This window comes from Oncorhynchus mykiss, chromosome 3, assembly GCF_057628025.1.
Source record: "Oncorhynchus mykiss isolate SJ-2025 chromosome 3, ASM5762802v1, whole genome shotgun sequence".
Lineage (NCBI taxonomy): Eukaryota > Metazoa > Chordata > Actinopteri > Salmoniformes > Salmonidae > Oncorhynchus > Oncorhynchus mykiss.
The window spans coordinates 66,129,071-66,143,702 of record NC_143024.1 but is presented as its reverse complement, the minus strand read 5'-3'; the positions used below and the strand labels follow the sequence as shown (position 1 = coordinate 66,143,702).

General features: G+C 44.2%; 1 protein-coding gene across 11 annotated transcripts in view; it reads right to left on the bottom strand.

Annotated features, from left to right (window-relative positions):
- LOC110520209 (band 4.1-like protein 5) overlaps positions 1-14,632 on the bottom strand; it is a 48,208-nt gene that overhangs the window by 20,826 nt on the left and 12,750 nt on the right. For all 11 annotated transcript variants that reach the window (XM_090229944.1, XM_021597367.3, XM_021597372.3 and 8 more), the window contains exons 8-14: positions 13,925-14,045; positions 13,202-13,289; positions 11,042-11,130; positions 10,838-10,928; positions 5,326-5,495; positions 3,900-4,006; positions 2,296-2,314 (exon numbers count right to left, since the gene is read on the bottom strand). In XM_090229944.1, the coding sequence (XP_090086070.1) occupies positions 2,296-2,314; positions 3,900-4,006; positions 5,326-5,495; positions 10,838-10,928; positions 11,042-11,130; positions 13,202-13,289; positions 13,925-14,045 (685 nt within the window). The remainder of the gene's footprint in view (positions 1-2,295; positions 2,315-3,899; positions 4,007-5,325; positions 5,496-10,837; positions 10,929-11,041; positions 11,131-13,201; positions 13,290-13,924; positions 14,046-14,632) is intronic.

The window sequence follows — 14,632 nt, the reverse complement described above, 5'->3', positions numbered from 1 at the left end:
CTATGAATGTAATTGTCTGCATCATTTCCAATCCCCCATATATATATATATATATATATATATATATATATATATATATATATATATATATATATATATAATATATAAATAATAGTATAGAGAATTATTTATTTTCATCACATTCCCAGTGGGTCAGAAGTATACATACTTACACTCAATTAGTATTTGGTAGCATTGCCTTTAAATTGTTTAACTTGGGTCAAACATTTCAGGTAGTCTTCCACAAGCTTCCCACAATAAGTCGGGTGAATTTTGGCCCATTCCTCCTGACAGAGGTGGTGTAACTGAGTCAGGTTTGTAGGCCTCCTTGCCACACACGCCTTTTCAGTTCTGCCCACAAATTGTCTATAGGATTGAGGTCATGGCTTTGTGATGGTCAGGGCTTTGTGATGGCCACTCCAATGCCTTGACTTTGTTGTCCTTAAGCCATTTTGCCACAAATTTGGGGTCATACTTGTGGTCATTGTCCATTTTGAGGGGTCATTGTCCATTTTGAAGACCCATTTGCAACCAAGCTTGAACTTCCTGACTGATGTCTTGAGATGTTGCTTCAATATATTCACATAATTTTCATTCCTCATGGGCCATCTATTTTGTGAAGTGCACCAGTCCCTCCTGCACACCCACAACCTGTTGCTGCCACCCCTGTGCTTCACAGTTGGGATGGTCTTCTTCGGACATTTCTCCAAAAAGTATGATCTTTGTCCCCATGAGCAATTGCAAATCGTTTTGGAGCAGTGGCTTCTTCCTTGCTGAGCAGCCTTTCAGGTTGTCAATAAAGGACTCTTTTTACTGTGGATAAATATACTTTTGTACCGGTTTCCTCCAGCATCTTCACAAGGTCCTTTGCTGCTGTTCTGAGATTGATTTGCAGTTTTTCACACCAAAGTACGTTAATCTCTAGGAGACGGAACACTTCTCCTTCCTGAGCGGTATGACGGCTGCGTGTTCCCATCGTGTTTATACTTGCGCACTATTGTTTGTACAGATGAACACGGTACCTTCAGGCGTTTGGAAATTGCTCCCAAGGATGAACCAGACTTATGGAGGTCTACAATTTTGGCTGATTTCTTCTGGAGGTCTTGGCTGATTTCTTTTGATTTTCCCATGATGTCAAGCAAAGAGGCACTGTGTTTGAAGGTAGGATTTGAAATACATCCACAGGTACACCTCCAATGACTCAAATTATGTCAATTAGCCTATCAGAAGCTTCTAAAGCCATGACATTTTCTGGAATTTTCCAAGCTGTTTAAAGGCACAGTCAACTTAGTCTATGTAAACTTCCGACCCACTGGAATTGTGATAGTGAAATATAAGTAAAATAATCTGTCTGTAAACAATTGTTGGAATAATCATGCACAAAGTAGATGTCCTAACCGAATTGCCAAAACTATAGTTTGTTAACAAGAAACTTATGGAGTGGTTGAAAAACAAGTTAATGACTCCAACCTAAGTGTATGTAAACTTCAACTATATAACTATATTATATATATCTTTTCCTTTATTATTTCCCCCTAACCCTACCACCCTTCCCTAATAGTAATAATTTGGGTGTTCCCACAGCGGTCTAAGGCAGTGCATCTCATTACAGACCCTGGTTCGATTCCAGGCTGTATCACAACTGGCCGTGATTGGGAGTCCCATAGGGCGGAGCACAATTGACCCAGCGTTGTCCGGGTTTGGCCATCTTTGTAAATAAGAATTTGTTCTTAACTGACATGCCTAGTTAAATAAGAGTTAAATAAATGAATAAAATTTGAGTAAAACTAACAGACAAAAACACTTAGGCTTCTACATGTACACATTTCACTCACAATGCTTTATTGCTGTTGCTATGTAAAAAAGGTAACTTCCTGAAAGAGCACAGCAGCACACACACACAAAGAAATCTTGGGAATAAAACAATGCACACTGATCACACACTGTACAGAGAGCAAGAACTTCTTGTGGCAGACAGCTCTCGCAGTCCTCACTCTATACTATGTGTGGTTGTGATGATAACCAGTGCTCGCCTCCCCCAGCACACAGGAGAGATAAAGACTCCCAACGCAAGGCAAGAGGGGTACAGACTGTGTGTGAAGAACTCTGATATAGTTTGTGTGTGCGCGCGTCTCTCACTCTGTGTGTGTGTGTGTCATGTTAATCACAGTGAGATGAGTCAAGTCTTACAACGACAGAGGAGAGATATTCATAACAAACAGCTAGAGGAAGAGATTACTCACTGATCAGTGCCCATTCCAAATATCCAGTTCTTGAAAAAATAAAAGTACTTACTCTTGGGGCTTGTTGGCTCCTGGGAAATAATGAGAAAGAACATCAAAATTAGTCAGGTATGATGTATAAGGGTCTTTCTATAAATAATGTAGCCGATGTGTAACACTGGGATAAAAGTTTCAAAAAAGTTTGTAACAAAATCAAAAGGATTTTCATGCAGTTCCACGTGTACTTAGCGGTTTAACCGCAACAGAGTAGAGCAAAACCATTCAATTGAAGCGGCAGGAAACAAACAACATCTCTCACAAAATACGATCAGCAATGAAACCACAGATAATTATGAGAGAGCAGGAGAACTTATAAATTGGCTTCAAAAATTACTTTTCAAGCACTAAAATTGAGGAAATCAAGGTAGGCTTTTTCCAAAAATTCAAGCCCCTTGTTTAAAATTGCAGGTGTAACATGGAAAACATGTATTTGTTATTTATTACCAGGTCATGTGAATAAGCCCACTAGGCGATGTAATTGGTCGTCATTATATCCACAATAATTAATAGGAAAAGCAGTCGGTGTCCAATCCGAGGCACAAAAACAGTAGCACAGTAGCCTCGGTGTCCAATCCGAGGCACAAAAACAGTAGCACAGTAGCCTCGGTGTCCAATCCGAGGCACAAAAACAGTAGCACAGTAGCCTCGGTGTCCAATCCGAGGCACAAAAACAGTAGCACAGTAGCCTCGGTGTCCAATCCGAGGCACAAAAACAGTAGCACAGTAGCCTCGGTGTCCAATCCGAGGCACAAAAACATATGAAAATATTAAGTAATTAACTTGCTGTTTTCTCTGTCAAATCTAACGAGACCCTGCTGTAAATCAAGCAGACAACAGATGATCCAACATCAATTCTCTAGGGATCCAGGCACAACTGTCTTCACCTGCATAACGAATGATTCCAAAATATTTTGAACATTCCTCACTAAAATCAGTGCTATCACAAAATCAGTTCATCATTTGACTGTCATTTTAAAAAATTGCTGGACACCAAATGCGTGTCCAATAAGTATTATGTATCATTATTGAAGAACCAAGTTAATACCAGCATCTAGGTTAAGTATCAAGGTAAGGCGACTTTCAGTTAGAAGCATTCGATTTTACAATCGCAAACATCATTTTGGATTTGTGAGCCAATGAAAACAGTTTCCACCCCAAAACATAAGGAGACACAAAATGTAGTTACACTGCATTTCTAAGATCTCCACAACCCCCCCCCCCCCCCCCCCCCCCCCAAAAAAAACTGTCCGACAGCTAGATTCAGGATTCTTACTGGGTCAATGTCTAATTTAGCTGAGTAATGCTTAATATATGATTTAACTTACACTGTCATAAATGTAAGGACAGAAAAGGAATGTTTTATGTCATACAAATCCATCAAGACACCAACCATGACAAAAGGGTTAAACAGGCTTTAAATCCAGTCTTGAATTGTATAGAATATAGTTATGAGCCCCTCTTATATATTCATGGAATGACCTTAAGTATTGGCTAATTATTATAAATGACTTAACAGTTGTAACAAGTTGTCCGGTGTAGGAAATCCTCACTAGCTTATAGAAAGACCCATAAACAGTATATTATACTGTGTACTGTATAAAACATGTATCCACCCACCCCGGTTCATCATGGTCCTCCTGGAGTAGCGTCGGCTGGGCCTCCTCTCAAACGATGCAGACCTCCTGGCTTTGTTGCCCTTGGTGGTCTGGTACTCAGTCTTCCCACTGGGGACAACAGGTCATATTCATTAGTACACACCATAGCAAGATGGTTTGAAAAGGGAAGAGGTAAACAAGCCTTTAATTTTGGACAAGTTCAGGTAGTCCCCTCCCCATTTCATTTGGTTTCTTTCCTAGTGAATACAACCCAGAACAATACACAGGGAGGGGGAATGAGAGCGAACCCAACCAACCCCCCAGCAGGCAGGGGACAGTCAGGTAGTGAGTGCCAAGCGTAAACTGAAAACAGGCAGAGATAGGGAGGTTAGACCTCCCTTGCAATCAGACCACCAGGACTGATTCAGATAACGACTGGAACTTCTGTTGGGGCTCAGGATCCACAAAGGGAATAACATAATGAAAATCCTAAGCTAGATCCAGTTGAAGAGAAAGCATGAATTCAAACACATGTAATTGTAATGGTTGTAATGAGGAAAAAGAGGGTTATTGGAGTCAAGTTCAGTAGTGGAATAAACTTCAGATAGAGGCAGAAAAGACTACATGAAAACAGCAAGCTATAAGATTCCTTAAATCGATGAGAATGGTTTACGTTGAGTCCAGAGTTTTGACTGGTCAGGCCACATGGTCAGGATGGAAACACACCAGGCCATATGGAATATAGCCAAGTACTAGAGTTGAGTAGACAGAGAATCAGTGTTGTTGTAACCACTGCTGGGGTACTCCAGAAGAAAAATAAACACAAAGGGTGCACCAGTCCCCTCCCTCATACCCCCAGGGTGGCATTCAGATCTCAACTCCTCGACAAGGTGTTGTGACACGGGACTGACCGCTGCTGAACTCTGTAACCATCCAACTAGAAACACCCCACCTTGAAATAACAAGGCCCCAGAGAGAGCATGCAGTTGCTGCTTTAGCAGTGCGTAGTTTACACTGCAGCAAGACAAGCTATTATTACACAACGGACCAAGGTGAATGTTGGACGTTTAGCGAGTTTCATTAGGCACAGTCAGCTTAATGAGAACATATGGTGTGTTGAGTCCTATTAAAATTATAATCTGAGGATTTGTCATGTGTGCAAATTGTTGGAATTTTAACAAGCTGATGAAACATGCATTATAAAAATTGTGTTGAGACTTGTGCAGTGTGGACTGAATCCAGTTAGACGTACACTAAGCAGAGCAAACGCTAAGCAGAGCAAACGCTAAGCAGAGCAAACGCTAAGCAGAGCAAACGCTAAGCAGAGCACGCGCTAAGCAGAGCACGCGCTAAGCAGAGCACGCGCTAAGCAGAGCAAACGCTAAGCAGAGCAAACGCTAAGCAGAGCAAACGCTAAGCAGAGCGCACACACGCTGTTCAGTAGCTACCTGTAGCGGAAGCGTGATCCCATGCGTATGAATCCAGAGCGTGCTGATCCCTTCTGGACCGGGCCGCGGAGCCGGAAGAAAGCATGGTGTTCCACAGCACACTTCCACAGGTGCTTACAGGCCTTGGGGTGGTCCATACGGAACACAAACGTGTGCTCCTGCTCTTTACCCTGAGACGGAGACAGACAGAAACATAGCATTAGCAAAACTCTACTGTGTCACAGCAACAGGAAACAGAGGAAACACACTGACATGAAGCACTGGTAGGAAACACATGTTATAACTAGGGCCTAAAGTTTATTCCTGAAGAAAAAACAGAGCCCCAAAACAGCATATGGTGGACGGGAAAAATGAGCCTGGTTGTAGACATGTTTTAAGTTCTTATGGCTGAAATACTGTTAACGAGATCGATATGACAACAGCCAGTGAAAGTGCAGGGCGCCAAATTCAAACAGAAATCTCATAATTAAAATTCCTCAAACATACAAGTATTTTACACCATTTTAAAGATACACTTGTTGTTTATCCCACCACAGTGTCCGATTTCAAAAAGGGTTTACGACGAAAGCACACCATCTGATTATGTTAGGTCAGTACCTAGTCACAGAGAAACACAGGAGTCACAAAAAAGCAGAAATATACAACAAATTAAATCACTAACCTTTGATGATCTTCATCAGATGACACTCATAGGACTTCATGTTACACAATACATGTATGCTTTGATCGATAAAGTTCATATCCAAAAATCTCAGTTTACATTGGCGCGTTACTTTCAGTAATGTTTTGCTTCCAAAACATCCGGTGATATTGCAGAGCCACATCAACTTACAGAAATACTCATAATAAACATTAATAAAAGATACAAGAGTTATGCATGGAACTTTAGATAAACGTCTCCTTAATGCAATCGCTTTGTCAGATTTCAAAAAAGATTTACCGAAAAAGAACACCATGCTATAATCTGAGTACAGCGCTCAGAGACCAAAACAAGCCACACAGATATCCGCCATGTTGGAGTCAACAGAAGTCAGAAATAGCATTATAAATATTCACTTACCTTTGATGATCATCAGAATGCACTCCCAGGAATCCCAGTTCCACAGTAAATGTTTGTTTTGTTCGATAAAGTCCATAATTTATGTCCAAATACCTCCTTTTTGTTCGCGCCTTGAGTTCACAAATCCAAATTCACGACGCGCAGGCCAGACGAAAAGTTTTAAAAAATTCCATTAGAGTTCGTAAAACATGTCAAACGATGCATAGAATCAATCTTTAGGATGTTTCTAACATAAATCTTCAATAATATTTCAACCGGAGAATTGAAATGCAATGGAACGCAGCTACCTCTCACAGGAGCGTACCTGAATGAGCTCGTGGCCTTCTGGCAGACTTCTTACTCAATCAGCTCTCATTCTCTCCTCCTTCACAGTAGAAGCATCAAACAAGGTTCTAAAGACTTGACATCTAGTGGAAGCCTTATGAAGTGCAATCGGAAATTTACACTATCTTGGATAGGCAAAGAGTTGAAAAACTACAAAACCTCAGATATCCCACTTCATGGTCGAATTTTTTCTCAGGTTTTTGCCTGCCATATGAGTTCTCACAAACATCAATCAAACAGTTATAGAGTGTTTTCTATCCAAATCTAATAATAATATGCATATCGTAGCTTCTGGGCCTGAGTAGCAGGTAGTTTACTCTGGGCACCTTATTCATCCAAGCTACTCAATACCGCCCCCAAGCCATAAGAAGTTACCTGATTGGTTATGGTTCCAGACAAGCTGAGTGTGCAATAAGAACTGGTTAGTACAGTAGGTCTCCTCTTTCCCGCCGATGTGGATGAATTTGACAATATACAACAACCCTATTCCCTGTGTTTCCCTCATTTGAATCAGCTCATGGCCATGCAGAGAAAGGCTGCATGCCCTGCAGTTCCCAATAACTTCCTCATTAACGCAATTTTCCACCAGACCTCGACGAGGCACATTAAACTTCGTCTCGTGTCCTAATCAGTTATGGCAGAGTAGCAACTTTCTCAGCAGTGCTCTGCCCTGGTGCTAACCAGCCCTATTCCGTGCTCTGCCCTGCTGCTAACCAGCCCTATTCAGTGCTCTGCCCTGCTGCTAACCAGCCCTATTCAGTGCTCTGCCCTGCTGCTAACCAGCCCTATTCAGAGCTCTGCCCTGCTGCTAACCAGCCCTATTCAGTGCTCTGCCCTGCTGCTAACCAGCCCTATTCAGTGCTCTGCACTGCTGCTAACCAGCCCTATTCAGTGCTCTGCCCTGCTGCTAACCAGCCCTATTCAGTGCTCTGCCCTGCTGCTAACCAGCCCTATTCAGTGCTCTGCCCTGCTGCTAACCAGCCCTATTCAGTGCTCTGCCCTGCTGCTAACCAGCCCTATTCAGTGCTCTGCCCTGCTGCTAACCAGCCCTATTCAGTGCTCTACTCTGCTGCTAACCAGCCCTATTCAGTGCTCTACTCTGCTGCTAACCAGCCCTATTCAGTGCTCTACTCTGCTGCTAACCAGCCCTATTCAGTGCTCTACTCTGCTGCTAACCAGCCCTATTCAGTGCTCTACTCTGCTGCTAACCAGCCCTATTCAGTGCTCTACTCTGCTGCTAACCAGCTCTATTCAGTGCTCTGCTAATAGTCCTTCATTAATTCAGACAGGAACAGGGTCACAAAGAGAATACATTCACAGGGCGGATTAAGACGTCAAAACAAAGACCTCGGGAGATGAGAACCAGAATACCTTTGAGAGCGAGAATGTGCAGTCCAGTGTAGGACACACACACACACCAGAGATTAGTGGTCCCAAAGTAAAGACCCGGGCCACATTGCGATGGTGCAACACATTCCAAGTGGTCAGCTGTCAAATTGGCTGAGCAGCAGTCCCCATCAACTACTAGTAATGATTTTAATTAGTCTACTGTCCCCCATTACAACACTGTCTAGCCTTTCCTCCTCTCTACCTGAGGGCATCACATCTACATACTGTACATGTCGCAGCACTACAGAATATTAGGAGTCACATCCATCTACTGTGTATTGCAGGATTCATTTGATTACTGCTTCAAACAAACCTCATTCAGTTCTTTCCCAAAACATTTGGGTTTGAGGCATAGCGTATAACTGCATCTACACAACAAATGACTTCAGATGTCTGAAAACATCTTGACAAGGTAGGTGAAGTATCTTTGACCATAGAGTGAACTCCCACTTCCAGGTGTTCAGCAGTGTGTAGTTGACAGACAGAAAGACAACCAGTGCCAAAGCCTCGTTAGCCGATCCGGGCGGGCGGGCGGGGGGGGTCTTTCAACATTAACAGCTCGACAGCCTGGTCTAAAGGAGTGCTAGGAGCTGCAGTAAAGGCTGTGGATGCCACAGATGCCGGAGGGAAAGAGCTGATGCTTTAATGGACTCTCCCTGGAGATGAGCCAGTCCGGCCATGCAGCCTCGGAGAGAGACAGGACATGTCCTCCTAGGAGGTGTGTGGAAATCCACACATTCATTCCCACACACAGAAACCTCCCTCACACGAAATAGGGAACAACAAACCTACCCAAAGATATGCCTCGGCTTCAGAACTGACCTGGGCTATACTGATCTCCATACACACCCATTCACAGATACGCAAACATCCTAGTCCAATGAACACATCTTGATTCCTGGGTATAGGCAGGCAGCCAGCCAGCTGATTGGAAATGTCCTACACTACATGGCTGCTTGAGCTGCTGCCCGTCTCCCTCCATATTTGATTTATTTCACCTTTATTTAAGCAGGTAGGCTAGTTGAGAACAAGTCCTCATTTATAACTGCGACTTGGCCAAGATAAACCAAAGTAGTGCCACACACAAGAAGAGTTACACATGGAATAAACAAACAAAGTCAACAACACAATAGAAAATGTCTACATACAGTGTGTGCAAATGTGGTAGGATAAGGGAGCTAAGGCAATAAATAGGCCATAGTGGCGAAATAATTACAATATAGCAACTAAACACTGGAGCGATAGATGTGCAGAAGATGAGTATGAAAGTAGAGATACTGGGGTGCAAAGGAGCTAAATAAATAACGTATGGGGATGAGGTAGATGGATGGGCGATTTACAGATGGGCTATGTACAGGTGCAGTGATCTGTGAGCAGCTCTGACAGCTGGTGCTTAAAGTTAGTGGGGGAGATATGAGTCTCCAGCTTCAGTGATTTTTGCAGTTCGTTCCAGTCATTGGCAGCAGAGAACTGGAAGGAAATGTGGCCAAAGGAGGAATTGGCTTTGGGGGTGACCAGTGAAATATACCTGCTGGAGCACGTGCTACGGGTGGGTGTTGTTATCGTGACCAGTGAGCTGGGATAAGGCGGAGCTTTACCTAGCAAAGACTTATAGATGACCTGGAGCCAGTGGGTTTGGCGACAAATATGAAGCGAGGCACAGCCAACAAGAGCATACAGGTCGCAGTGGTGGGTAGTATATGGGGCTTTGGTGACTAAACGGATGGCACTGTGATAGACTGCATCCAATTTATTGAGTAGAGTGTTAGAGGCTATTTTGTAAATGACATCGCTGAAGTCGAGCATCGGTAGGATGGTCAGTTTTACGAGGGTATGTTTGGCAGCATGAGTGAAAGATGCTTTGTTGCGAAATAGGAAGCCAATTCTAGGTTTAATTTTGGATTGGAGATGCTTAATGTAAGTCTGGAAGGATAGTTTACAGTCTAACCAGACACCTAGGTATTTGTAGTTGTCAACATATTCCAAGTCAGAACCGTCTAGAGTAGTGATGCTGGACGGACGGGCGGGCAGGTGTGGGCAGCGATCGGTCTGCCTGCCTGTCTTCTCCCCCCTCCCCCCTGCAGCACATTGTTATAAAAGCAGCTTTGTAGAGCTCTGCTCCAGCCTCCAGTGGTATACTGTAAGAAGGCGGTTTTCAATTTCAGTTCAATACAAAGCCCTTTTATTGGACTGTAACAAAGTAACTGCCTTTACTGATATTATGTGGTCAGAAAGTATAGCCTACACATTTCAAATAGTACTACCACAACATAAAGAGAGCATGACTAATCAACTATCCTTAGTCATAGACATCATTTTCAGTTTTTAGCCTAGGTAACAGGTGACATTAAGACCATTCCTGAGGAGACTGGAAAACTGCAGGGCTCTCTCTGCAATGACAGGAGCTTTACAGAAAAGTACAGGGGCTTTGGATTGTATTGAAAAGTAGTGGTAGAAAAGTGACATTTCAACACCAGCTACTATAATTCACTAAGGCAGCACACAATAGAACAACATGATGGAAGAGTAATGCAGCATGATAAACAGAACAGGATGTGAGCATGGATACTTCAGACCCAGGTGGAAACAACTATCCCCAGCTACACCAGGGCCCTCAGAGAGGTTGAGTGTAAGGATAAGTGTATGGGAAGATTGCCCAGTAGAAAATAGTAGGGGGTAAGAGCAGGGATCATGGCTGCCCCCACTGTGTGTGTGTATGGCAGAGGGTTGGTCCATTACCTCCTCGGTCTCCTGAGCCTCTTCTCCGTCATCCTCCACCACCACCAGGGTCAGCGTGCTCTTCTTAAAGTCTAGACGGGTGATCTTGGGCCTGGGACACACACGGAAAAGCACACAATTAAACGAGAGATAGTGATCAAGACCCACAAGTCCTTGAACTAGTAGAGACACAGGTAGAGATCAAGTATGGCCACAGGTCTTTACCAGAAGAACAGGCCTATCTTGGTCTCTCCCTCAAACACCAGGACTCCAGTTGGGGTCAGTCCTAGCTGGTAGTCATTTCCATCTCGAGCCTGAAGGGACAGACACAGCCATTCAGCACAGTGTTACAGTTTACTTACCTTCCTTAATCTCCACTAGAGTCTTGTTTTTATACCAGTAAATCAAATCAAATTTTATTTGTCACATACACATGGTTAGCAGATGTTAATGCGAGTGTAGCGAAATGCTTGTGCTTCTAGTTCCGACAATGCAGTAATAACCAACAAGAAATCTAACTAACAATTCCAAAACTACTGTCTTGTACACAGTGTAAGGGGATAAAGAATATGTACATAAGGATATATGAATGAGTGATGGTACAGAGCAGCATAGGCAAGATACAGTAGATGGTATCGAGTACAGTATGTACAAATGAGATGAGTATGTAAACAAAGTGGCATAGTTTAAAGTGGCTAGTGATACATGTATTACATAAGGATACAGTCGATGATATAGAGTACAGTATATACGTATGCATATGAGATGAATAATGTAGGGTAAGTAACATATATTTACAAAATTTCCCATCAATTCCCATTATTAAAGTGGCTGGAGTTGAGTCAGTGTCAGTGTGTTGGCAGCAGCCACTCAATGTTAGTGGTGGCTGTTTAACAGTCTGATGGCTTTGAGATAGAAGCTGTTTTTCAGTCTCTCGGTCCCAGCTTTGATGCACCTGTACTGACCTCGCCTTCTGGATGATAGCGGGGTGAACAGGCAGTGGCTCGGGTGGTTGATGTCCTTGATGATCTTTATGGCCTTCCTGTGACATCGGGTGGTGTAGGTGTCCTGGAGGGCAGGTAGTTTGCCCCCGGTGATGCGTTGTGCAGACCTCACCACCCTCTGGAGAGCCTTACGGTTGAGGGCGGAGCAGTTGCCGTACCAGGCGGTGATACAGCCCGCCAGGATGCTCTCGATTGTGCATCTGTAGAAGTTTGTGAGTGCTTTTGGTGACAAGCCGAATTTCTTCAGCCTCCTGAGGTTGAAGAGGCGCTGCTGCGCCTTCTTCACAATGCTGTCTGTGTGAGTGGACCAATTCAGTTTGTCTGTGATGTGTATGCCGAGGAACTTAAAACTTGCTACCCTCTCCACTACTGTTCCATCGATGTGGATAGGGGGGTGTTCCCTCTGCTGTTTCCTGAAGTCCACAATCATCTCCTTAGTTTTGTTGACGTTGAGTGTGAGGTTATTTTCCTGACACCACACTCCGAGGGCCCTCACCTCCTCCCTGTAGGCCGTCTCGTCGTTGTTGGTAATCAAGCCTACCACTGTTGTGTCGTCCGCAAACTTAATGATTGAGTTGGAGGCGTGCGTGGCCACGCAGTCGTGGGTGAACAGGGAGTACAGGAGAGGGCTCAGAACGCACCCTTGTGGGGCCCCAGTGTTGAGGATCAGCGGGGAGGAGATGTTGTTGCCTACCCTCACCACCTGGGGGCGGCCCGTCAGGAAGTCCAGTACCCAGTTGCACAGGGCGGGGTCGAGACCCAGGGTCTCGAGCTTGATGACGAGCTTGGAGGGTACTATGGTGTTGAATGCCGAGCTGTAGTCAATGAACAGCATTCTCACATAGGTATTCCTCTTGTCCAGATGGGTTAGGGCGGTGTGCAGTGTGGTTGAGATTGCATCGTCTGTGGACCTATTTGGGCGGTAAGCAAATTGGAGTGGGTCTAGGGTGTCAGGTAGGGTGGAGGTGATATGGTCCTTGACTAGTCTCTCAAAGCACTTCATGATGACGGAAGTGAGTGCTACGGGGCGGTAGTCGTTTAGCTCAGTTACCTTAGCTTTCTTGGGAACAGGAACAATGGTGGCCCTCTTGAAGCATGTGGGAACAGCAGACTGGTATAGGGATTGATTGAATATGTCCGTAAACACACCGGCCAGCTGGTCTGCGCATGCTCTGAGGGCGCGGCTGGGGATGCCGTCTGGGCCTGCAGCCTTGCGAGGGTTAACACGTTTAAATGTCTTACTCACCTCGGCTGCAGTGAAGGAGAGACCGCATGTTTTCGTTGCAGGCCGTGTCAGTGGCACTGTATTGTCCTCAAAGCGGGCAAAAAGTAGAGCAAGACAAAGAGAGATAAGAGAGACCCCCCATCCTGGTGTCCTCACCTTGACCATGTGCATGTCCACCCCATACATCTCCAGCCACTTGGCCTTGTTCAGATAGTTAATCTCCGCCTGCGATGGCATCTGGCCCCTGGGATGGAGCGGTGGGAGAACAGGCAGAATACTAGGTTAAACAGGGGATAAGGTGAAGAATGTTGACTCTTGGGATGAACCACGACTGATGATACTAAATCATAAGTGACATTAAAATCTCAACCATGACGAAGTCATACATCACAGGTAGCTCATGCATGTGTTCCAGGTAAAAAAAAAATAACACCCACTGACAAGATTTAGCATCTGTTACATCCCCTATAGTACATGAGTCAGGGTAACCTGGGGTCAAGATCGGCCCACACTGAGACATGCTTTAAATCCATTTCTAAAAATAAGCAAACCTAACCATACTTGGGAATAACCCAGCCCCAGTACATCAAGGGTGATCAAATAATATAGCGGGTGGATGATCTACACTCCCCAAGGAAAGGTAAATAATTGAGAAGCTTAAGTAGCCTAACCCTATAGGCAGTGAAATACAGGAGAAACTCCTGGCTGTAACCATCGTATACACAGTAATGTAAAGGCTGTATATGACCGGCTATACAACCTCTAGACATTGGTGACACTTTACAATACCTTACCATTAAAAAATGCTTTATAAAATGCCATATTAAGGAGATATCATAAATTGTTACTCAGACATTTTCTGTGATATCATTGTTTTACCTGCACTCCTTCCAGGTGTTGAAGATGGCCAGCTCCATGGCCTCAGTCTGTTCTGGCATGAAGCGGAACTCCGACACCAGATCCAGGGCATGCTCCCCAGGGTCACAGTCTCCCAGCTCAGCTGGAACACAACAGGTAACATTCTGAGTACTTTAAGCCCAACTCAGACACCAGATCCAGGGCATGCTCCCCAGGGTCACAGTCTCCCAGCTCAGCTGGAACACAACAGGTAACATACTGAGTACTTTAAGCCCAACTCAGACACCAGATCCAGGGCATGCTCCCCAGGGTCACAGTCTCCCAGGTCAGCTGGAACACAACCAGACATGGGTTCTCTGAATCACTCTAGAAGGTTGGTTAAGGCATGCTGTCTGGGATTGTTTATCAATGAAAGAGATGCTAATAAGAAGCTGTATGTATTCGTCTATCACCATAATTTGGGTCCCCGATTTAGGATTTATAGATGACCCGTTAGCTATTAATGACATTTGTTATTTTGAATAATTCCTTTAAAGTTGCCTGCTTCAATTTCTCAAACTCACTAGGACACTAACATTAAAATACATCCAAATCATATTTAAGTGGAGCAACAGACATCCAATGATGCCTCACTCCCCTTTCCTTACATAGCATCATGGAGATAACCCTGTCTGACTGCAGGCAGGGGTATAAATAGGACAACAGTATGCTTTCTGGGTAATGGAGGTG